The 26,720-nt window shown below is 38.1% G+C and overlaps 1 protein-coding gene across 1 annotated transcript; it reads right to left on the reverse strand.

The window, feature by feature from the left end:
• Positions 1-4,952: 4,952 nt before the first annotated feature.
• LOC125238098 (malonate--CoA ligase ACSF3, mitochondrial-like) lies at positions 4,953-25,088 on the reverse strand. Its single transcript, XM_048145385.1, is given in 14 exon segments — positions 4,953-5,227; positions 5,903-6,046; positions 7,352-7,490; positions 8,928-9,058; positions 10,339-10,539; positions 11,390-11,562; positions 12,951-13,030; positions 15,257-15,434; positions 18,127-18,253; positions 18,942-19,068; positions 19,070-19,091; positions 24,348-24,387; positions 24,389-24,441; positions 25,067-25,088. Coding segments are annotated over 14 exon segments (1,584 nt in total). The 3' UTR covers positions 4,953-5,080.
• Between the last annotated feature and the right edge of the window lie 1,632 nt (positions 25,089-26,720).

Genomic DNA, 26,720 nt, shown 5'->3' on the forward strand with positions numbered 1-26,720 from the left:
TAAAATTTTACAATTTGTAAACTGTTTGATTGGTCACTGTTCTAACCTAACCTAAACTAAACCTACTTTAAATAAAAAAAGCTTCGTTATTGTGTGGGGTCGCAGTTCTAACCTAACCTAAACATACTCTGTAAACTGTTTGTTTTTGTGTGTGGTCACAGTTCTAACCTAACCTAAACCTACTCTGCAATACGTTTGCTTCTGTGTAAATCACAGGTCGAACCTAACCTAAACCTACTCAGTAAACTGTTTGTTTTTGTGTGTGGTCACAGTTCTAACCTAACCTAAACCTACTCTGCAATACGTTTGCTTCTGTGTAAATCACAGGTCGAACCTAACCTAAACCTAGTCTGTAAACTATTTGTTTTTTTGTGTGGTCACAGTTCTAACCTAACCTAAACTTACGCTGCAATACGTATGCTTCTGTGTAAATCACAGGTCGAACCTAACCTAAACCTACTCTGTAAACTATTTGTTTTTTTGTGTGGTCACAGTTCTAACCTAACCTAAACCTAATTTAAAAGCCATTCGTTGTTGTGAAGGTCGCAGTTCTAACCTAACCTGAACCTATTTGGTAAGCCGTTTTTTTCTGTGTGATCACACTTCTAACTTAAACCTACTCTAATATAGGATTTAAGCCAATGGTCATAGTTTAATTATGGACGTATGTGATGTGCCACGATAAAATCGACAATTTGAAGTTTCCTGCAATAGAAACATCTATAAATGTGTAGTACGACAAATGAGAAAGTTTTGTAATAATACGTCGAATAAATGAATTTCGATGTTTTGTAGTTCTGCTATTTGAAGTACTTTGAAACGAATCAGCGATGAAGAAATATTAGTTGAATAGTATTTATAATAACTAAGAAACTTTCAAATAAATAGTAGTTGAAACAAACCCTCCCGGACCACCAGGTTGAATTCCTAAAATGTTGAAATCCCGAAATGTTGACTTTCCCAGAATGTTGATTTTTTTCAGTTTCGCAAAATGTTGAATTCTTATAACGTTGAAATATTAAAAAGTTGAATTCTCAAAATGTATACTTTCAACATTTCGGGATTTCAACATTTTAGGAACTCAAGTTTATATTCCTGGAATCTTTTTTTAACATGGGTATTTTTTAATATGATTTTTACTCAGAATCGCGAGCTTTTTGGTCCTAATAGGAGAAAAAATTGTCATGTGTCAAGATTTCCAGACATTTTTGGGATTGTCCATCCCATTACCGATATAGCTATGAAAAAATGGTAAACGGAATGGAAAACAAATCTTGGGACAGTTCCTTTCTCCTATCAGGCTATCAGGATTAAAAGAGTCCACGATTCTTTGAACAAATCACATAAAAATTACCAAATAAACCAAATACCGTTTAACACTAAAGACCTACTTAATCTTTCTGGTTGGTTGACTGTTGGTTGACCATTGATTGACTGGTAGAGAATGTTTCAAAGCATTAAGTTCGCCATTTATACTTCTGTATGCCCTGAGATAATTTCGACATACAGAAATACTCGGGTAATTTCGAAAGGGGAATCTTGATATGATGGAAATAATGGTGATTTTATGTGACTTTCGAAATTAGACGACGTTCGAAATTACCCCAATGCACCCTACTTCAACAGCCGACAAGGTCAATACCCTGATGAACTACGAAATGTTTTCACTTGTATCGCACTTAGGGTCATTAGTAACCCTATCAGCTGTTAAAGTATCACTCGGGACCTTTGCTACACCCTGTAGGTACCTACCGCAAATTCAATCTTATGGAAATTCAACATTTTAGGGTTCACCATACCGCAAAATCAACTTTCTGCAAATTCAACATTTTAGGATTCAACAAGCTGCAAATTCAACTTTATGCAATTTGGACATAAAAAGAACTCAACAAAATGCAAATTCAACATTTTAACATTCAACATCCTGCAAATTCAACTTTTTGCAAATCCAACATTTTAGGAATTCAACTTGGTGGTCCTGGAGGAAACAAACTTACTTGAAACAATTTTACTCGAACTAAACTTTCGATGATTTGTTGTCGATGAAATGATATTCGTTGAAAAGTTTGTCGGCGAAACAAGGGTACACCAGTCAAATCAGCTTCTTATTAAGAACTGTCAAAACGAATTTGAACGACTTGCTAATATGGAATTTATATGAAATCAAATTCAGTGACGTCACGGTCAACTCAGTTACTTTATATATTTCTACCTGACGAATTAAATAGAAATTTGATTGAAAAATAATTTCTGTCCATGTTTTTCTTATAATTATCTGATGCTTTTATATATTTTATTTAACTACAGTCAAGTTCCCTATTAACCATCACGTTTTCAAGTATGGCTAAGAACACTTGTGTCGCTTAACTTCAAACTTGGGTAAATCCATTCTGCTATCTGCTATAAGGTTGATTATCTTTCAGATCAATATTATATTTTTTATATATTCAACCTTAAAGCCGAATGGATTTACCCAAGTTTGAAGTTAAGCGACACACTTGCATTCGTGACATTTTTGTTTGACTATGTTAGGGTTAAAATATTAGTGAGAATTAATTATGAAATAAAATTATATTTCAAACAAATGTAAGCATTTTATTCAACAAATTACTTATATGTATGATATGTTAACATAACAATACGTCTGAATTATTATGAATATTATTTTAAATTATAACAACAATAACAACCAATAAATGCATTTTGTGACTTAAATAGAAAATAATAATAACAGTTTATTTAAAACAATTCTCAATACTATATTTATGTACTTAAATATTATTAAGGCAGTTTGAAAGCGTATTTTATATTATATTTATCGTTTCATTTGCGAAGACGCGTAGTCTGACAACAAGAGGAGAAATTAAAAAGTCGCAACATTGTAGTATCATTCCTTTCAAATCAATATAAATAAATATTGGGGGGGGACCTTACACAGATCAGCCTAGCCCCAAACTAAGCAAAGCTTGAACTATGGGTGCTAGGCGACGATATACTTATATAGATAAATACATACTTATATACATAGAAAACATCCATGACTCGGGAACAAATATTTGTGCTCATCACACAAATAAATGACTTTACCGGGATTCGAACCCGGAACGCGGCTTAGCAGGCAGGATCACTACGCGCTAGGCCAGACCGGTCTGGCTCAGTCGGTAGTGACACTGCCTGCTAAGCCGCGGTCCTGGGTTCGAATCCCGGTAAAGGCATTTATTTGTGTGATGAACACAGATATTTTGTTCCTGAGTCATAGATGTTTTCTATGTATATATGTATGTATATCGTCGCTTAGCACCCATAGTACAAGCATTGCTTAGTTTGGGGCTAAGTTGATCTGTGTAAGGTGTCCCCAATATTTATTTATTTAAATGTGTGTAAAGAACGAGACGACACTACTTGTTGACACTTTTTATTTTCTACCATAACCATAAGATTAAGAATAACTTTTGTACTAAATCATAGATTAAATATAAGATCATACCATCCCATACATTAAAAATTTAGGGATGTACCGACTAGTCGGGAAAGCCGACTATCCGGCCACATTTGTAGTCGGCGATTAGTCGGCGACTAGTCGGCAAAAAGGGCCGATTAGTCGGCACTTCATTAGTGATAGAAAAACAGTACAAAATTAAATTACCAGCTGAAAGTTATGGTTATATTATGTAACTATTAGTAATTCCTTTTTTTGTCAAAACAACAAATATCTGTTATCACCACAGAAATAAATGTCCTACCTAGGATTATCGACTTCACAGGCAGGATCACTACCCACTAAGCCGAGCCGGTTATTAAAAATGGAAAATGTATATAAATATTGTCATGAACCTTTGAACATCTGTAAAAAATCATGAAAAGCGCGAACGAAGGACCAAAAATGACATTCAAAATGTGAATTTATCGAAAATTAGGTTCTGGCCGACTAGCCGACTAGTCGGCCACCCAAGCGCCGACTAGTCGGTAGTCGGCCAAATCAATAGTCGGTACATCCCAAATTAAAATGCGACCGCCTATGAACGCGCATACACTACACCACACATAGATGGCGCCACAGAAAATGCCTTGTTGCCATAGATTATTTGTAGCATGGCGTTAAGTGTCACTTTCGAGCCATAAATCTATGTCAAAAGTGCTGCTTAACGCCATCTACGAGTATAATCGAAAGCTACAAGGCATTTTTTTGTGTCGCCATCTATGAGTGGTGTAGTGTATACGCGTTCTTAGGCGGTCGTATTTTAATGTGTGGGGTGGTATGATCTTCTTATATTTAATCTATGACTAAATGTTTCGACGCTGAACTTATCTAAACATCACCATTTGTACCTTTGCTCTTTGTGTATTACAGCTTTGCAAAAAAGAGTAGAAATATATTTTTTATCATAGCAACACTTTTCTAATACAGAAGTGTCAAAATAGTTGCCACATGCAACGCGGTTTACATACACGGTGGCGCCCCTATTATTTCCATTTTTTTTTGCCAGGCAGTATGTCTGAAAATATAGTACCATTTCTCCTTGAGTATTAGGGCCATTTTTTTCAAATTTATCCACCCAGCTTTTTTTCTGGATTTGAAAATTTTTATGTGGTTTCCACTCAGAATCGCGAGCTCTTTCAATCCTAATAGGAGAAAAAAGTGTCCCGAGGTTTTTTTCCCATTCCGTTACGACTTTTTCATACATTTTGTATGGCGGTAACGGATTGGAAGGTTTGAAAAATGTATGGAAATCTTGGGACATTTTTTTTCTCCTATCAGGATCGAAAGACCTCGCGATTCTGAGTGAATCGCGTAAAAAATACCCATGTTACAAAAAAAAAATATTGGGGACACCTTACACAGATCAACTTAGCCCCAAACTAAGCAAAACTTGTACTATGGGTGCTAAGCGACGATATACATACTTATATACATAGAAAACATCCATGACTCAGGAACAAATATCTGTGCACATCGCACAAATAAATGCCCGTACCGGGATTCGAACCCAGGACCGCGGCTCAGCAGGCAGGGTCACTACCGACTGAGCCAAAAAGCGGGGTGGACAACTTTGAAAACAAAAATGGCCGCTTTAATCATTTACATCTTCAGTTCTTGTCCATATAGCTCCCTAATTTTCTTCTTGTCGAGTTTCCCCATCACGTTTCTTGGCATTTCCTTCACCACTAGCAGTTTTCTCGGCATCTGGTACGGCGCGAGACGCTTGCTGGCATCTTCTTTCAATTCCTGTCAAACAATGTTAATAAATTGATGGGCATTTTCAGGAAATGGGAGCCCCAATTAGCGTAAGTTGTTAACTAACAGAAATTAACTCTCTGTCAAGTTTTGTGACGACAATTAAGCATGAAATTTCTATAAAAATATAGTTTTTGTGTTAACTACATAAACTTTAAGCGATAATCTACATTCATAATGTGAAAAAAGTAAATTTTTAGACAGATTTATGCTTAATTTGTCGTCACAAAACTGACAGCGAGTTAATTTTTGTTGACAACTTACGCTAATTGGGGCGTCCCAAATTCTGAAAATGCCCTAATTATACATTTTCAGTACAGATGGTACTTTTTTACGTACTAGTGCGAGAAATGGTTAATTTCTTGTCAGGTAACAACTTTGGAGGGCCATCTGTACTGAAAAACGTCGTACGATACACGTGCGAAAAGGAAATTCATGAAACGAGTGTTCGTACGTGTTTTAATTTATCGCCACTCGTTTCAAACTTCCTCTTTTCCGCACTTGTATGGTAATGTACTATTCTTTACTGCATGCAAGCATTAGGGATGGCTTACCTATCTAAAACTGGATCTGGTCAATGGAGCTTCTTACATTTTTTTTTTAATTTTTGAGTGTTCTAAAAATTAGGAGCGAATTTATTAATATTGTGTGTATAGTGAAACATACCTTCAGAGTCATGGTAGCCTGGTCTTTTAGAACAACGACCGCGGAGATAACTTCTCCATAGCTCTGATCTTCGATCCCAAGAACTGCTGCGTCAGCGATGCGGGGATGTTCCAGTATGGCAGACTCCACTTGTAGAGCGCTCACCTGGTCAAAGAAATTAGCATTCAGAATAGTTACACGATAATCTACAAAATTAATATTTCATGTTCACAAAATTTACTAAAAAAACAGTCTTTAAAATTTTTGACTTTCCTCAAGCAATCGACTGTGTGAACATGCGAATACTATGAACACATGACGGTTGCTAAATAATAACTTAATGTCGTCATTACATATCCTACCAATAGAACAAACACATACTGTACACATAGTATACGTAAAAGCTTATCTAGAGAATTCAGTTAATTGTGAAGGAGTGCCACAAGGCTCTGTCGTAGGTCCTACACTATTCATTGTTTATATAAATACCTTGAATCACTTATGGCTGTAACCATAAACGCATTACAAGGCTTAATTAGCTATGGATCGTTTGTTCATGTAATGTAGACTTATGTGTTTCCAAAAAAGGATAAAACATTACTTTGTATCCACCAGTGTTAATGATGTCAACGGAAGTTCTGCCAAGGTTCCTGAATAAGTCGGTGTAAGAAGCCGTACATCGCCTATACAGAACCAAGGGTCTTCACATCATTGTAGGAGTGCCACAGGGTTCTAACATAGGTCCTCTACTATCCATAGTTTATATACCTTGTATGACACAGTCAGTACGTTGTATTGTGTAGTCGTGGTATCATTATTAATTGAGATTCTAAATTTATTGCCTAGAGTGAGACTTAGTTTACCGCCATTGTAGTAACAGCACCTTTTATTTAATAAGACCCGTCGGGAGTGTTATAGGGTTCTACCACAGGTCCCCTACTATTCATAGTATACATTGAAGAGCTAAGTCAATACCTTTTATCCACCAGTTTTTATGATGTCCACCGAGGTTCTGCCGAGGATCCTAAACAAGTCTGTGAAGGAAGCTGTGTCTCCTGTGCGGAACCAGCCGTCAGGAGTAAAGTCGTCCGATTTCACGTCATTGCATAGGAGTACCACAGGGTTATAACATAGGTCCTCTACTATTCATAGCTTATATACCTCGTATGACACAGTCAGTACGTTGTATTGTGTAGTCGTGGTATCATTATCAATTAAGAATCTAAAAAACATGGCAGATGTTGTTCTTGCCTGATTAAATAATAGTATACTTTAAAAATATTTTTTGCGGTTTTCAAGTCACAATAAAATTTGGCAATATTTTTTTTCGGTTCATTGAACAGTAATTAATAATATAAGAGAGATTTAAAAAAAGGGTCAAGTAACCTATAAGACCCGTCGGGAGTGCTACAGGGTTCTACCACAGGTCCCCTACTATTCATAGTATACATTGAAGAACTAAGACAATACCTTGTATCCACCAGTTTTTATGATATCCACCGAGGTTCTGCCGAGGATCCTGAACAAGTCTGTGAAGGAAGCCGTATCTCCTGTACGGAACCAGCCGTCGTCGGTGAAATCGTCCGATTTGCGCTCGCGGTTGTAGTATCTAAGGGTTTAAGAATGTTAAAATAAAATGAACATTGCGAATATCCTTTTGGATATTAATTGCAAAACAGATGTAAAATTAGAAGAAAGCTTCTAATACAGTTGGAATTATTTTCGAAAATTTCAGAAAGCACATGAGATAATTCCTTTGTTCTGGAGATATAAAATTGTAAAAACAAAAAAAGGACCAAGGTCTAGTGTACAGTCAGCAGCAGAAGTTCCGTAACGAGCAAGGTGTTCTCAATGATCCTAACACGCTCTTATTGTCTTAAAAATAAGATCGTGTGAAGTTCATTTTGAACACCTTGCTCGTTACGGAACTTCTGCTGCTGACTGTACCATGAAAAAATGAAAATGAACAAATCTCGACTGGGGGGCCATTATACCTGATGCATTTTTTCCATTATTACACTATGATGTTGAGTTCTACATGTGTCCACTGAACACGCCTACCATATATAACCGGTGGACACTCTATTTAATAATGCAAACATTGTAAAACATAGAAAGAATGGAACAGTTACATTTGCCCCCCAGGTCGAGGTTTGCCCCGCTGTACCTTAGGCATATTACAATGCGCACATGAACGTCAAATAAAGCTACGCCGGCTCTAACCCTACGCCTCAGCCTCGTGAAGATTTCAGGTTACAGGCCGGTTTTTGAATCTCGGCCATTCAGTTTCGTGAAATTCGTTCAATAATATCTCCACTACTAGCGATATAAATTCTACTAACAGAATCGAAAACGAGTGGTCATTACCACTAGTTTTAAAATTACTAGCCGTCCTTTTTCAAAAATAGCAATTACGTCGTTTTCCACAGACTTTCGAACGGCGAAATTCGAAATTCAAAAATCGATCCCCAGGGCCGGTAATGCTGAAATTAGGCTTGTGCAGTTTCGTTCGTTGATCGGAGCGCTCCGATCTCGTTCAATCGCTCCCACGAACTAGTTCGCTCTTTTAGGTCTTTTGCTCATTTAGTTCAGCCAGACCAGCGACCACTGCGGTCAAAAAGATCAGAACGAATGGGGCCGAATAGTGTCAAAATGTTACGAATAGTCCACAGATAGTAACATTCCGGGTCGAAAGGTTGTAAGTAACCGAAGTTTAATATGAAAACTTGATGTTTTTGAGTTGCTCTGCTAAGTAGCTCTCGCTCTCGGTCGGCGCAGTCACAAACTCGTTCTCGATCCAAACTGCTCGCGCTCGCCGATCCTATACTGAACTAAATGAGCAAAGACCGATTCTCAGAGCATGGAAAGATTCAGTTCATTTCGGTCATTGATGGGATTTTATTCCTAACAGTTCATAGTTCGTGAACGACACAAGCCTAGCTGAAATCGAAGCAGCGTCCTCTGCATTCGTGGCAGATGCCTAAACCGCTAGGCCACCCAGATGACAGGGTCAATAGGCTCTGGGTCGATACTGATAACGACTGACCTTGTAAACACTCCAGGACCCTTAAGCAGCAGCTCGCCTTGACAATCAGTGTCCATATGCTTAGTCACTTCTGCTGTCGTCCAGGTGTCTTTGTTATCCTTAGAGGCCTGAGTACATTGTTCCAAAGATATCTGTAAAAATATACACAAATTTAGACACCATACCCATGCGCAATATTGCCAGTCTGGGATGATAGGCAATGTTTTGTCACATTTTTGTAAGCCATTCGTAAAATTATCACTTATACTGCCCTAAATCTAGGGCAATTATATGTGTGATGAGCACAGATATTTTTTCCTTAGTCATGGATGTTTTCTATGTATAATTGTATACACGTATGTTTTTTATCTATATAAGTAAGTATATCGTTGCCTAGCACCCATAGTACAAGCGTTGTTTAGTTTGGGGCTAGGTTGATCTATGTAAGGTGTCCCCCAATATATTTATTTATCTATGGGCGCAAATACATAGGACTTATTGTTCTCGGTTAATAATAGTACATTACGATACAAGTGCGTAAAAAAGGTAGTTCGAAACGAGTGGCGATAAATTAAAACACGACCGAAGGGAGTGTTTTAAATCGACACGAGTTACGAATTTCCTTTTCGCACGTGTATCGTACGACGTTTTTCAGTACAGATGAGCCTCTGAAGTTTCGACCTGGCATATAATGAACCACTTCTCGCACTAGTAAGTGCGTAAAAAAACACCATCTGTACTGAAAAGAAAGTTTCTTGCTTGCGTTAAAAAAACAGGTCAAGAAAAAATAGAAATCTTCTCTATAACACTGTGCAGTTCCAGGTGCTGTGACCGATACATCACATCGCGTAGAAACATCAGGCAGCGGCATGCCGACGCATCCGACCGCACGCGCCGGGATTCGTCGGTACGAACACAGTGCTCACTTAATGAGCATTTCTTTTTTTTGCCATTTTTTTATTTTGTACTCAGAATTACGAGTACTTTCAATCTTAAAGGGAGACAAAAAGTGTCCCAGAATTTCCATACATTTTTGTTACTTTCCTCTTTTGTTACCCCACACAACATGTACGGAAAATGGTAACAAAATAAGAAAAAATCGTATGGGACAATTTTTTTAATTACTAGGATTAAAAAAGCTAGTGATTCTGAGTAGAAATAGCGTAATTTTTTCAAAAATCATAAAAGTGGCAAAAAGAAAAGAAATGCTCCTATAGTGAAATCTTCTCTATGGTAATGTATAGTTACCGTGATATCTACAGGTGGCGCTGTGACAGTCACAACAGGCTTCAACTCCCCGTCGACATTAGCAGCGATCCGCGCAGAAACGCCAGGCAGCGGCATGCCGACGCAGCCGACCGCACGCGCCGTGATCCTTCGGTACGAACACAGTGCTCACTTAGAAATCTTCCCTATAGTAGTGTATAGTTACCGTGGTATCCACAGGTGGCGCTGTGACAGTCACAACAGGCTTCAACTCCCCGTCGACATTAGCAGCGATCCGCGCAGAAACGCCAGGCAGCGGCATGCCGACGCATCCGACCGCACGCGCCGAGATCGGCCGGTACGCGTTGGAGAGCGCCATGCCCACTTCGGACATGCCGTAGCGTTCGAGGAGACGGTGGCCGGATATCTGAAAGAGTAAATGACGCATTTAGCTTCTAAAAGCATTATTTAAAGCATCTTAAAAAGCATTATTATTCTCACGGGGTGGATAATACCAAAGACATATGTAACTCCGTATAGACAGCTACAAGTCTAAGAAAAAAACGTACCTCAGAACCATATAGAAAAAGGTACGGTGGTCTAAACAAAATTTTAACACATATCAAGCTAAGAATATGGGCCAAATTGTCAAAACTGAGGTTTAAAAGTTTTAAACTTGTGTCGAGAGATGGCAGTCTATGCACTGTGATTACATATTTTACTTTGACAGTAACTCTCTATAATACTTGATCCTCTTTGATACGCATTTATAGAAATGGAACATCTCTCACCTGTTCCCATTTATGGAACAGCGATTCAGGCACCGAGGCTGAGCCGGCACACATGAGTTTCATCTTTTGCAGCGTGGATTTGACGTATTTTATAAATGTACCATATATGGAACATCTCTCACCTGTTCCCATTTATGGAACAGCGATTCAGGCACCGAGGCTGAGCCGGCACACATGAGTCTCATCTTTTGCAGCGTGGATTTGACGTATTTTATAAATGTACCATATATGGAACATCTCTCACCTGTTCCCATTTATGGAAAAGCGACTCAGGCAGCGGCGCTGAGCCGTCACACATGAGTCTCATCTTCTGCAGCGTGGATTTGACGTATTTTATAAATGTACCATATATGGAACATCTCTCACCTGTTCCCATTTATGGAACAGCGACTCAGGCAGCGGCGCTGAGCCGGTACACATGAGTCTCATCTTATAAAGCGTAGATTTGACGTTTTATAAATGTACCATATATGGAACATCTCTCACCTGTTCCCATTTGTGGAACAGCGACTCAGGCAGCGGCGCGGAGCCGGCACACATGAGTCTCATCTTCTGCAGCGTGGATTTGACGTATTCCGCAGTTTTGGGCGTTTGGAACATCTTCTCGTGGTCGGCGGCAAGGCGCGCGTATATTGCAGGCACTCCGTGGAATACGGTCACTGGAAATTATATCAAATTGTTAAAAATAATCAGGAACTAGCAAAAACAACGCTACATTTTCTGTTTCTATACTATGACAACTCGATAAATTGACTGAAATATTCAATTCAATTCAATTCTTTATTGCTTCCATGTTGGTACATAATTATTACACGTGGCAGATATAAAAGGTAAGGCACAACACAACATGAGACCCTGTTAGGGTATTGCAAAAAATATAAATAAAAACTATAACTAAAATATACATAACATAACATACAATCACGCCTGTATCCCATAAAGGGGTAGGCAGAACACATGAAACTACTAAAGCTTCAGTGCCACTCTTGGCAAATAAGGGGTTGAAAGAAAACGAAACTGTGACATTGCAGTGACAGGTTGCCAGCCTCTCGCCTACGCCACAATTTAACCCATACCCCACAGTCGACTTCTACGACACCCACGGGAAGAAAGGGGGTGGTGAAATTCTTAACCCGTCACCACACCACATAGTTGTCATATGCGGGCTGTTACTACTCATTTGCAAGTTGCTACTCGGAATAGCTAGTCTGTCTTTATGCCGCAGATTCATATGCATGCCGCAATGTCATATACAAAGAAAAAGTGACCAAGGGCTCCAAGTGTTCAAAGCTGGATTCGAACCAGCGTCCTCCGTTATCGCGACAGATGCCTAAACCACTCGGCCATTCGGACACGGTGGCAAGGGTCGAAATTTTCAAGTATATGACACAATCGATAAATTGAGCTATTAAAGCTTGCTCAACTCCAATATTCTTTTTTATTGCGGTCCCGGGTTCGAATCCCGGTAAGGGCACATATTTGTGTGATGAGCACAGATATTTGTTCCTGAGTCATGGATGTCTTCTATGTATATAAGTATTTATATATTATATATATCGTTGTCTGAGTACCCATAACACAAGCCTTCTTGAGCTTATCGTGGGCCTCAGTCAATCTGTGTAAGAATGTCCTTATAATATTTATTTATTACTACATCTCCTGCTTTAACGCTTAGAGTCCACCGAAGCCAGGGGTTCCCGAACTTTTTTTAAACACGCCCCTGTCGTCAAAAATTAAATGTCCATGTCCTCCCTCCACCCTTACGTAATGTGTGATATCACCTGATATGTGCCCGGGGGCGCACCCAACAGTTTGAAAAACGCTAATCTTCAAACCTTCAAGAAAAGAGCGTACACCCATCTCCAACACTTCTGGTGTTTCGGCCGTTTCGGGTGTCCACGGGCGGCAGTGGTCGCTTACCATCAGGCGACCTGCCTGCTCGTTTGCCTCCTATTCCATAAAAAAATACTAAGAAAGTAGCGGAATATTACAAAGAGGCGCTTGCCGACATCTACCGTAAAATTACTGAATTAGTGTTCAAATATACCTTTAGCGTCTTCCCGTTCGCCCATCCCGAGTAGACGCGCCCATACGGTGTGCGATACAAAAGAGGGCAGCATCCGCAATCTGATGAGTAAGATCAATAGATTCATGATTGTACAAATTAATTGGTATTGCTACTTATCAAGTCAAATTAAATTAAGTAGCAAACGTGTTGGCAATATCTCTATGGTAATCATTGAAATATTTTTTTTTTGAATAACTTCCTGTCGAGAAACTGTATTCAAACTACTCATTATCAAGTACGAGTAAAATCGAAGGCCCCAGTATTGAACCCTGAGGTACTCCCAATAATTAGGAGCGAGCATCCACTAGTATTTTTCATTTGGTAATTTTTTGCGAGTTGTTTTGAAGATGGAATAGAGCATAATAGTGTAACGGTTTTGTTAGCATTCAACGAAAACTCATAATTTAGCTTCCGTAGCAACGTATTTATATGCTTCACCCAATCAAAGGCATTACCCAGATCTGTCGGTGATTTTACCTGCCGCCTATAACTAAACTAGAATGCATAGAATTCAGCTGTCCATGGATATGGGTGGCAAATGCATTAAGAACGACGTCTTGTCGGGAATACCGCCATGCTTGATGCAGAGCCGCCATCTGAGCACTGAGTGACTGTACTCAAACTATCCATTTTAAATGCTAGGAAAAGCGAAGGACCCAATAGCGAACCCTGAAGCACACCCAATATTTATAGTCATGATAGGTTCTTGGGTTGCCCTATAGAATACATTTTTGGAGTTTTTTTAAAGATTCCGTGGGTAAAATACTGGCTGCAGTTAATATTCCACAGATAATAATAGATTAGTTTATATTCGGTATGATTTATGAACTCAAAGGCTTTGGCTAAATTCATCAGTATTTTAGTTACCTGCCGCCAATAGCGAGAGTGGATAGCATAGAATTTGGTTTACCCTTGAATCGCCGACAGACACTTGTTCGAATATTATTTCAAAGACAACGTTTCAAATAGTTTCATTTCATCGACAGTTCATATCATAGAACAATCGACACAAGTAAAATCAAACCGTAGACTTTTATTTCGTAGATAACTTATTCCGAGTATACTTTATATCGTGGTATTTCATTTCGTGTTTTTTCATTTCATTTTGTTTTACATTAAATACAATTCATTTCATTACGCATAATATTATTTCAATTATGTTTCTTTCTAAAATTGTACAATTTGTAAACTGTTTGTTTGGTCACAGTTCTAACCTAACCCAAACCTACTCGGTAAGCTGGTCGTTTTTGTGTGTGGTCACAGTTCTAACCTAACCTAATTTAAAAGCCATTGGTTGTAGTGTAGGTCGCAGTTCTAACCTAACCTAAACCTACTCTGTAAGCTGGTCGTTTTTGTGTGTGGTCACAGTTCTAACCTAACCTAAACCTAATTTAAAAGCCATTGGTTGTAGTGTAGGTCGCAGTTCTAACCTAACCTAAACCTACTCGGTAAGCCGTTTGTTTCTGTGTGATCACAGTTCTAACCTAACCTAAACCTACTCTGTAAGCCGGACGTTTTTGTGTGTGGTCACAGTTATAACCTAAGTGTTTTTGTGTGTGGTCATAGTTTAATTATGGACGTAAATATGTGATGTGCCACGATAAAATCGACAATTTGAAGTTTCCTAGAATAGAAACATCTATTAACGTGTAGTACGACAAATGAGAAAGTATTGTAATAATACGTCGAATAAATGAATTGCGATGTTTTGTAGTTCTGCTATTTGAAGTACTTTGAAACGAATCAGCGATGAAAAAATATTCATTGAATAGTATTTATAATAACTAAGAAAATTTCAAATAAATAGTAGTTGAAACAAAATTACTCGAAACAATTTTACTCGAACTAAACTTTCGATGATTTGTTGTCGATGAAATGATATTCGATGAAAAGTTTGTCGGCGAAACAAGGGTACACCATAGAATTTAGCTGTCCATGGATATGGTGTAACGGCAATGCATGAAGAACGACGTCTTGTCGGGAATACCGCCATGTTTGGTGGAGAGCCGCTATTTAAGCAGTGAGAGACTGTACTTAAACTATCCATTTACAAATACTAGTAAAAGCGATGCACCCAATAGTGAACCCTGAGGCACACCATATATTTATGGTGATGATAGTTACTCGGTTTACCTTATAAAAAACATTTTTGGAGTTATTTTAATGATTGCGTGGGTAAAATACTGGCTGCAGTCAATATTCCACAAATAATAATAGATTAGCTTATATTCGGCATGATTTATGAACTCAAAGGCTTTGGCTAAATTCATCAGTATTTTAGTTACCTGCCGCCAATAGCGAGAGTGGATAACATAGAATTCAGCTGTCCATGTATATGGTGCAGTGGCAATGCATGAAGAACTACATCTTGTCGGGAATACCGCCAAGCTTGATGGAGAGCCGCTATTTGAGCACTGAGCATGGAATGCGTCCATACGACGCCTTTCGGCTTGCTTGTGGTCCCTGAAAATTAATTTGAAAGTCAGTTGCATTAATTTGGTGTTCCAGATTTTCGAAAGAGTTCAAAAATAGACTGGTTATCTAATATTTGTTTTTAATTTTAATGTAATTTTACGTGTTGAAAGAGGTTGTAAAATCCTACTTGAATAAACGATATCATATCTTATCTATCTTATCCTGAATATTCCTTTCTCAAACATGGTATGAAGTATTGATGTTATGTGCCTTATAATTGGCAGCGAAGTATGACGTTGCAGGTGCGGCTAGGACGATTGATAGATAATGGAATTTCATACAAACCTTGCAGGCCAAGGCCGGCAAAGTCTTCTTTTTAATTTCCAAACACAGATAATTGTGACATAACATCCAGGTATTTAGCCAATTAAAAATAAACTATAAGGGGCTTTATAGACGTGCCGACTGCAACTGGTACGGGCCCTAGACAATATTTGATTTTGCGTGCGTTTTTGTATGAACAAAAAAAAAATTTCGTTTTTTTTTATTTATTTTTTAATTTTTTGTTTTTTTATAGGCGTATACGGGGTACTAAAGGGAACGAAAATTCGATTATTTTTGCGCTACGACGCACCGTTTAGGAGATACAGCCATCCAAAATTACTATTTTCAGTAGACTTTATTTATTTCATACCATGTTTGAGAAAAGCACTATACATACCTCGGCGGGAAATGGGGTTGCCCGCCTCAGACCTATCTGTCTATATGTCTTCGGCCGGCAACCCCATTTGTCCCGGCCTCTGTAGTAATGTACTATTTTTTAACCCCGATATGCTGAAATATAAACATGTAGATTGTTCCTTTTTTATTTGTGGAACGTAGGTACCACTTTATAAATCGCAAATTAAATTATAAATGTAGACAATCGCAATGAAAAAATCAACAGTGATCGACTCTGGCCAAGATCGAACCCATTGGTAACGCAATCCAAGGATGTGGGTTCGAGTTCAACGGTGACCAGAGTTGATGACTGTTGATTTTTTTATTGCGATTGATGTGTGCATTTATAATTTAAGTCCTGAATATTTTTCTAAATATAGATAAATCTGTACAGATGTAGTGCGAAAAGATTTGCCTTCGAATTGTTACGGAAACGTACGGAAAATGTAAAGTCGTCGTCTATTGAACAATGTAAACAAACCTTGTAGTCAAAATGTCTTTATTTTTCATTCTAACTCATCAGATATTGGTTAAATCCATGTGTTATTTAATCAATTCATCTCACATTACGAGTATACTCCTTAACCTTTAAAATAATAAAATTGTGCTAGAATATTGATATTTTATAGAATGATTTGTTTACATTGTTGACAATTTCAATTGTGTCGCTTAACTTCAAAACTGGGTAAATCCATTCTGCTATAAGGTTTATTATTTTTCAGATCATATTATATTTTTTATATATTCAACCTTAAAGCAGAATGGATTTACCCAGGTTTGAAGTTAAGCGACACAATTGATGGCGATTTTACTGACATTGACTGAACTAGCATGACAAATACGAACGTTTCCGAAGGAAACCCTTTTCGGGACTTTCGATTGACCCATGGAACATGGCGGATCGTCCTCCGATATATTTTTTTATTTTTTGCATTCTGCTGTTTAATGTATAAGTTTGATAGGATATTATGCAGTGAATAGCCTGCGCAAAGAGTGCATTTAATGAAGAATTCTTTTGGAGATAGGAATAACCAATTTTACGGACATCACTCGGCAGTTCGTGGTCCCGGCCGCCATCATGCTTTGTACTGCTGCTCCAGCTATCCTCCAGTGCATCGCGAAGGCCTCGTTCGCAAAAAAACTACTTATACTGTTTTATATATCTCTGTAATTTACTTGACATTGGCAAAGTGCCCTGGTAGCAGAAAGCCATTATTATACGAATAAAAAAAACCCTTTTCGCACTGTACTGACATTCACTGAACTAGCATGACAAATACGAACGTTTCCAAGGTTTTTCGCGCTAAAATACATCTGTACACTGTTTTTTACGTAGACACAAGTCTCTTTTTGCTAAGATGTTACAGAATGGTGGTTACTTCTGAACCGTTATTTGATCAGCTACTATTGTTGGTGACTGTACAGGATATTTTTAGAATACCTATTCGCTAAATTAAGACGAAAGGATCTTACAAATATTTTAACCGCAAACAAGTCACTACCTAATTTAATCGTATAACACATGTGAAACGCTATAACGATGTACAATCTTCGTGATATTTTCAAAATGGCCTTCGGTTTTCGGGTAAAAGCGAAAATAATAATCCGAAGCCTTTCTGAAAGCTCACGTGCTGTATCTATTTGATGCTGACTTTTTTTTTTTGTATAAATGATAGACGTTTGACCACGATCACACCTGATGGTAAGTGATGATGCGGTCTACGGTGGAGCACGCTTACCTATGAGATACCTATTTACTCTTGCTTTAAAGAGACCTGGATTGTACTCATGCGGAAACACAGACACAGGCAGGGCGTTCCACTCCTTGGCGGTTCGCAAAAGAAATGTACTTACAACTAAAATAATATGGACAAGCGTGAGGTCTAGTCCAGGAATTCAAATAATTTGATAATATACCTGCAGATAAAAATAAAAAAAACGCTGGAATTACTTGAAAGCCGATGTCACAGATTATTTAATTTATTCTGTCTATCAATATAACAAGTTCGCCTTAACTTACCACTAGTGTAGATAAGTAGCGCGTCCTTCTCTCCATACCACAAGTTGGATCTCCCAACGTCCGTCACCTCTTCCTTGGTTGTGAACGAATTGTTGGGTTGGTACAACTGAGCAGTTATCTCCTTGTCCTACAAAATACAATTTTGACAAATATTTTATCTCAAACATACAAATTGATTATTGCCGATCGTACTTGGTATCAATACAATACAATACAAATCCACTTTATCGCACAACCTCAGAAATGTACATAGGAACACACACATTACAATAAATTTTATTACAGAGGTAAACAACAGGCGGCCTTATCGCTAAAGAGCGATCTCTTCCAGGCAACCTTTGGGTAGTGGAAAAATGGTATTCATAACTTTAACTTTATCTATCTTATCTTATCTTTGTATCTTAAGCGATGATAGCGCGAGCGAGTTACGAGCTCAGCCACGACATTGGTCTAATCGCGACAGCGGTGAGCGGCCGCCATACATTGGAGCGAGACACAGCTATGGGACTTTTCATTCGCACGTATGGCTGCCGCTCATCGCTGTCGTGACCAATGTCGTGGCTGGGCCACGGATCAACTTAGCCCCAAACTAAGCAAAGCTTGTACTATGGGTGCTAAGCGACGAATATACATACTTAAATAGATAAATACATACTTATATACATAGAAAACATCCATGACTCAGGAACAAATATCCGTGCTCATCACACATATAAATGCCCTTACCGGGATTCGAACCCAGGACCGCGGCTTAGCAGGCAGGGTCACTACCGACTGAGCCAGACCAGTCGTCGAATTAAAATGAAGTTTATTACCTTTCCAGTGACCAGCAGAGGTTTCATAATATCCTTAGCCAGTGGGCGGAGGATGCTCTCATGCTCGTTGGTGCATATGACGAGACTGGCTGTGCTGTCTTGTAGGAAGTACTTTAGCATCTCCGGGGTGGAGAGGGGTTAAAGGTACCGCTGAAAGTTTTAAGAATGTCACTAATGATAATGTATCCATAAGAAAAATCATCACGGTTAATTATTTGTGGACACAGGTAGAATAGGCTTAGAATAAATTTAAAAGTGGAAAATGTCTGCCTTGGGTGAGACTTGAACTCACGGCCTCTGGATCGATACTCCAGCGCTCTGCCAACTGAGCCACCAAGACTTCAACCAAGCCAGCGAAATTTTCCACTACTAAGGTCAATGGGACCCGTAGCGACATCTACCGTAAGAGTGTTAAACTTCTTAAACGGCAACCGGAGTTCCAAGTCAGAATAGTTTTTAGTTTTAGGCAGATAGAATAGTTTGGGAACTTTTTGGAAATGTTACTGCTGTAAAATTTTCACATGAAAATTGGTGGTATAAAAAGTGAAAAAGTTACCAAAATGTAACTCAGATCCTCTGGATACAGTCTCACCCAAGACAGTAATTCTTCAACCTATAAGCCTAATAAAAAAATACATTCTTTGGCAGACATTTCATCTTGTTATAAAAAACGGGCCAAGCTCAGCGTAGGGTTCCTTAGTTTCCCGTATTTTTCTCAAGGTACCCTATAAATCATTTTTTTTTCACTTTTTATTTTTGCACTTTGTCGGCGTGTTTGATATACCCAATATGTATATCAAACAAATTTCAGCTTTCTAGTGCTAACGGTCACTGAGATTATCCGCTGACGGACGGACAAAAATGGCGAAACTATAAGGGTTCCTAGTTGACTATGGAACCCTAAAAAGGTCAAAATGGACCACAGTATAGTTTTAGTTTAGCAACTAAATAGAACCGTTTTTCCCCCGAAGGGTAAAAAACGGATATTTAGGTTCCTGCCGAAGCTTGAACCACTAATGAGATTAACACCTTCATAACTCGGCCCTAATCGAGTGAATTCCTCGACTAGTAGCGCCATCTGGCGCGCCAGTCAAGTACTAGTGTCGCCCGGTTACCAGCGCTCGGCTGCTTTTTCCTCAGTACCTTTAGCCGGCAAAGGCCCTAAGGGTGGTTCAAGCTTCGGCAGGAACCTAAATATCCGTTTTTACCCTTCGGGGAAAAAACGGTTCTATTGAAGTGTCCGTGCCTTCGCTTGAACCACTAATGAGACGTGTTTAAACCTCTGCCGGCGCTATGGTTAGGGCGTACTGTGACTGATATACTTTATTTATACAGAAATGTCATAATAAGAAATAAGAAGGTATACAAAGGGATGTTTCAAAATTTAGCTACTAAGGTTTTATGAGTTGAAACTGACAGCACAGCACAGTTATCTATTATGACTCTATGATGGTGGTGAATCACTTAATTTATATATAACATAAAACCGACAGGAAGCCAGTAGTTAATAGATCAGGTATTACAATATTTACGGAAATAAAACCTGTTATTTCATTAACATTTTTGTGAGAAAATATCTGTAGCAATCCAAACTCTGAAGAGCTTCCCTTCATCAATGGGTGTTACATCAACGTCGGCAAAATTTGTCTCACGTTTCCCTACAACAGTCCTTAGTCAGAACAAGATCATATATATGTTTTTTATGTCTTATAAATTCACCAAGATACTAGTCTTCTTCTGCTTATAACTATAATTATATCATGTAACTATAATACACAATTATATCAGCACTGCCGTGAGCATTATGACATTATGTTGAAATTTTTATTTTTCATGTAAATTGATTACTGTACCATAAAATAATGCGCCTATATGTATCTCTCAATATGCACATATTATTGTTAGTATACTGAGTAATAAGCAATATTGACATAGCTTAAACATTATCTTACATAGCCCACTGCCAAATGTCAACATTTCCCAATGCATAATGTGTTATGAATTCTGTATATGAAATATACATTTGCCCAAAAACAATTGAAATGGACGCTTGAGTTGGGAGAAATTGCACGCTATCATATGTTAATTTGTAATGTATACCCACATTACGATAATGTATGCGTTACTGCTGGACTGGTAGCAAAACTGCAAATAAGATGATAATACATTTTCGGCTTCTGACTGAATTGATAATACCATGGCCATGATTAGCTAAGGATCCATATAATAAAAGGTAAGCTCCTACTCAAAGTCTTTACGAGAACGGAAACTATGTAAATTTTTCCTATTAAATTAAAATGGGTCAACTGAGCAAAAATCTTTGGGATACAAGCGATTGAAACGAATCAATGATCTAATGAGTCACACATACTTAGGCGAAGATCAAATGAAGGCAATTATTTCTAATTAAATTGACTTTGATACTTCCATGAATATACATGAATGTTAATGCGGGAATCCTCTCTACACTGTACTCGTCAACTTTATTTAGTCTTTTACTATGTCTAGCTAGTATGCTTTTTTTTCGATATTTGAAATATTTAATTTGTGTTTGAATAATTATGAATATGTGATGCATATATTTTTAGGCTTATCATTTTTATGACTTATGTGCTGACTAGCCGAATTTATAAAGGGAAAATTGTACGATTCGTGAGCTAGTAATTCTAAAACATTACGACTTATGGCTCTTTAGTCCATTTCGGTATATTCTAATAAGAATGTAAGACGACAGATAACTATTCAAATAAGGGTTAATGATGTACGATTACCCATTTATAATTAAAATTCAGTCATCAGCTTAAGATAGTAAATAGATTTTCTTTTCAGCACTTTCGTAATTTATCACCAAATTGCAAAGCAATATATTCTATATTGCTCTTTTGTGCGAATAATATAAATGTCTCACATTCTTTATAAACTGATGTATACACATAAACATACGGGTTAATATTTACTGTATTCTTGCTTATTTCCCAAAATCCATATGCAGCGGGACTTCCCATAAACAAGATGCAACTGTTATGTAAGGTAATACCTGATTCTACAATTATATCGTAGATGACAATTATTTATTTATCGTATGGCATATAATTAGGATTTTCTTAAAAGTCGTACGTACGCACGGACCACGGACGATGACAATGGTATTTACACTTGCCTGTCATTCGAGACCAATAGGTCAAAATATCATGCACAGTAGCTATAAGTACCTACTGCGTACCTTAAGCGCTGAGCTTTTGTTTTTATTTAGGTCTCAAGACCTTACTTCTGATAAATATAGTTCATCAATATCTATTTAAACGGCAATAATTTTAAGTTTTCTGTTACCACTAGAAACCCATTTTGCCTAGAATCTGCGCTCCCTTTTATGAGTGTCCTAACAAATTCTTGTATGTCAGGTATATTAGGAGTCCGAAGTCTTCTAAATTAAGTCTTATGCACAGTAATGTTATAAACATCATATTTCTAGTTCCTTACACTAAATTCAATTGGGACTGGGACTCGTCCTCTGGCCTTACGGACCGTTTTTTGAATAAGTTGTGGCGTCTCCTCTGTTACTGACAAATAGTCGCGCCGCAAAATTCTAATAAATGGCGCTTAGTAAGCAACTGCGGAAATGTGTATCGATCCTACAACGCGCTAATGGAGTTCCAAAAGTTAATTGTAAATATGCAACTTCTGTTAATCTCTCTAGGCCCCAGAAACCTATTCAGAAAACATTTGTCAAATGAAATAAACGGGAACTTTCTGTTAGTAATACCGCAGTAGCGGGCGATAATTTTAGGATGCGAGCGCCTCTTTATTTGTAAGAGGAAAATGTGGTCTAAAATCGAAGAGATTCATCCTTCAATTTCCGTTTAATTTATCATTTCAGAAACAGAGCCTCCACATTCAGTGACTACCTTTCAACATTTTATCCATAAGAGTGCCTTAGCAAATTGTGAAAATCGACTTCTCTCGGAAAATGTATTGCCCTATTGGTTTTAATGAGATTAAAGTGTTTTCAATCATATCATACTCATACAACAAATAAGCACTTTGAATACAATTTACCTACACGGTTTCTTGCTTTGTTTTGTGTAGTTGTTTAAGTTTAGGACCAACTTCATTTACTTCGGTCAAGAGATGTAAGCCATAGTTCTTCGCTGTAAATAGTTTGAGAATATTGTTCGGTCGTCTCTTTAATCTAATTCGTTAGTTATTTATAGAAACATAGGATTCGTAACATTACGCCATCGAACTGGACAACCGACAAATCCTTTTACGACGAGAGTCCGTCCTGAGTAACAATGCAACAAGGCATACTAAAATTCTATTGTGCTAAATAACATATCCTTTAAGTTATTCTGCCAAACTATCCACAAAATATCGTATATATTTGGGAGTCAGATTTCCGGTACGAGTTTGTTGTCTTTAGCTAATTAACCTCTTCAAGGATTGTCTGTAACCTTGGTCTAGCTAACGTTAGTAATAATGCATGATTGAGTATTCTAACCGTTGGTCGATTAACGGCAGTTTGAGGTCAATTTGTAGTACATATATGTATATATCGTACTTGAAAACTTTCCGAGCTGTCAATTTTCTTCATCGTCTCCATGCCACCACACAGGAACAACCCTGTCGTCTCGCGGGACAATGCAATGTCGTCTCATTGGACGACGCCTGTCGTGTCACGGCACGACGCCATGTCGTCTAACGGGACTACGCCATGTCATCTCACTGGACGACGTCATGTCGTCTCACGGACGACGCCTGTCGTCTCACGGGACGACGTCTTTCTCACGGGACGACGTCTGTTGTCTCACGGGACGACATCTGTCGTTTCACAGGACGACGTCTGTCGTCTCACAGGACAACCTCTATCGTCTAACGGGACGATATCTTTCGTCTCACGGGACGACGTCTGTCGTCTCACAGGACGACGTCTGTCGTCTCACAGGACGACGTCTGTCGTCTCTACGGGACGATGTCTGTCGTCTCACGGGACGACGCCATGTCAGTCTCACGTGAGTGAGGCATATCTATCCGCGTACTTATGACGGTGCCTACAGGAGGTCACTGCGTCTCGTCGCTGGGCCAAAGGCACCGAGCGGAATATCACGAAGTTAGAAGTAATCATAATCTTCTCGATGTTTTAAATTTCTCGAACTTTTTAAGACTTGCTTTTGTAAACGTGTTGCTCGGCCGAGTTACAAAAGCGTACTGAGAAAAAACAGCCGAGCGCTGGTAACCGGGCGACACTAGTATTGACTGGCGCGCCAGATGGCGCTACTAGTCGAGGAATTCACTCGATTAGGGCCGAGTTATGAAGGTGTTAATCTCATTAGTGGTTCAAGCGAAGGCACGGACACCTAAATAACAAGTATTAAAAAAGGTCTAAGAGCTACAATCAGACAGACTTACCAATGTTGCCAGACATCCAGATGGCCCACTGCACGATGACGGTGCGAGGCGTTGTTTCCGCACATGTAGCAGATAGTCTTCTCGCCATCGCCCGCTTAAATAAAAAAAATACAATAAGTATTGAAGGATCTAACATAGACCGGATTAGCCCAAACCACACCCAAACAAACTAAGCATAGCTACTTAGATACTTAAATAGATAGATAGAATACTCTTTATTGGCACACCTCAAAAGATACAGAAAATATAAGAGTGGAGACAAAACAAATTATTATAAATAGAGGCAGACAACTGGCAGTCTTATCGCGTATTATAAGAGCGATCTCTACCAGACAACCTTTGGATAGCAGAAATAAGAAACATAATCAAAAAGAGTAGGCCTTGCGAAATAAATTCAATTAAAAAATCATAATCGTGACATCTTATGTGTTACATAAGATGGTTACCAAAGGCGAAGATGTACAAATCAGTAACAAAATATTCTAAAGAATGTATTAGCATAATACATATGTCTATCTTTCTGAGGCCTACAAGCTTATCCTAAGGCGGTCTAAGACCTTATGTAGAATTCCATAGTTAGGCTAAATACCAGTCCATCACATGGGATTTCTTTTAATCAGCGGCGTAGAGATCTTTTGGCTTTGGATGTAACTTAGAGTGTAGACCCCACATCATCTCGGAAGACCCATCTATTCTCCTGAATGTAGCGTCATTCTTACCCCAGCTGTGTAGATATTTCATGGCTGAGCTGGCTGGCGGCTAGCCTGATGCAGACCGTACGCCAGGTGTATATCCCCACCTCGTCCTGTAGCGCCACAACGTAAAGGAACAGCAATGCTCTTGGAACACGGAGCACCGCTCCTCCTGTTGTGGCAAAAAATTTCAAAGGCAAGGATAAGGCAATCCATATAATTTCGACTGTATCCAGTGATCATTGTGACAGTAATCATAGCCGAGTTGTAGATGTGATGTGCTTGTCTAGTCTATTTTTAAAACTGATTCACATAGTTTGGTTTGGTTTGGTTAGTTTGGTTGGATAATGGATATTTGACTGAAAAAATCGCTGGCATAGTGCAATGTAATATTTACCGTACTTTGAAAAATAAATTATATTTATATTATATAAAATCAGTATCTTAATGAGAAACCTATATCCTAAATAATGTTTTTCCATATTTATCTAATCAAGAATTCTTTGGATGTTTCAGAGGCACTTGTGCCATAATAGTAATTGTATCCTATATTATTGATAAAAGAGGTGCCTTATTTATATTTATTACATAAGATATATTTTTCAAGAGCATTGTAGGCAGAGATAAGGAGAATGGAGATGTATACCAATGGCTGTAGGGAGGAGAGATACACATTACCTAAGATTTTTTTTTTTTTTTTTAGTGAGGTGGCGATAGCTGCAACCCTAATCTAAGAATTAATGCAAGGATAAAATGTTCATGTTTTTATTATGAAAATATTCACTCTAGCAAAGCCTTTAATAATAGTTTACAGCAGTATAATCTTGCCATCAGCTTCAGTTTATTTGGAAAAAGTCTACCATAAGTCAGGTGACTGAAAAAAAAACAATATTTGAAAAGGTTACCTGCTTCAATATCGGCATTGTAAGCGGTCACTAGATGCAGTGTCGACCTCCCTCCTTTAATGATGTTCCAGTAACACAGAAATTTGTCTACATGATGTAACTGAAGAGGAATTTCGGAATAAACCAAGCTAAAGAATCCGAAAAGATGCAACGGTAAGACACTTCCATGATCATTGCGTCGTAATATACCTTTATAGAACTAGCTTTAAGGTCAGCTAAATATAATGTTTGGTTTGTTAAAGCAATCAATAATTTAAATCAGGTAGAATTAGAAGCGCAAAAGGTTCACTTTGCATCTTAAAATTCAAGTGACAACTCGAACTAAGTCCGATATCATGTGATAAATATCAACATATCGCTGACATACAGCGTTTAATATGAGCATGACATATTGACACTGACAAGAGTGACAACAGTAGACAAGACAACTAGTCTTTTTACTTTAGAAGTGATTGAGTGCTGCCACTAGTATAAAATCGTGTCAAAAATAGTTATTTTTAGTGTCAACTTTTTTAGAAGAACATAAATCAGCTATCAACTGGATACTTATCATACTTACATTAAGTAAAAGATCGCACAGTACAGGTTTCAATTTTCATAAACGAAAGCGCACTGAATTTAGTTATTATCTTAAATAAATAATTATCATACGACCAAGAAACTTTATTTTTCTAGTATGCTTAGCGAATTAATCTATGTTGCAGCAAAAAGTACCATATCATTGACGTTGACGGCCTTGACGATGTCAACTATACAGAGTCATGGTTGTTGATCGA

The sequence above is a fragment of the Leguminivora glycinivorella genome, chromosome 22, assembly GCF_023078275.1.
Source record: "Leguminivora glycinivorella isolate SPB_JAAS2020 chromosome 22, LegGlyc_1.1, whole genome shotgun sequence".
NCBI classification, from domain to species: domain Eukaryota; kingdom Metazoa; phylum Arthropoda; class Insecta; order Lepidoptera; family Tortricidae; genus Leguminivora; species Leguminivora glycinivorella.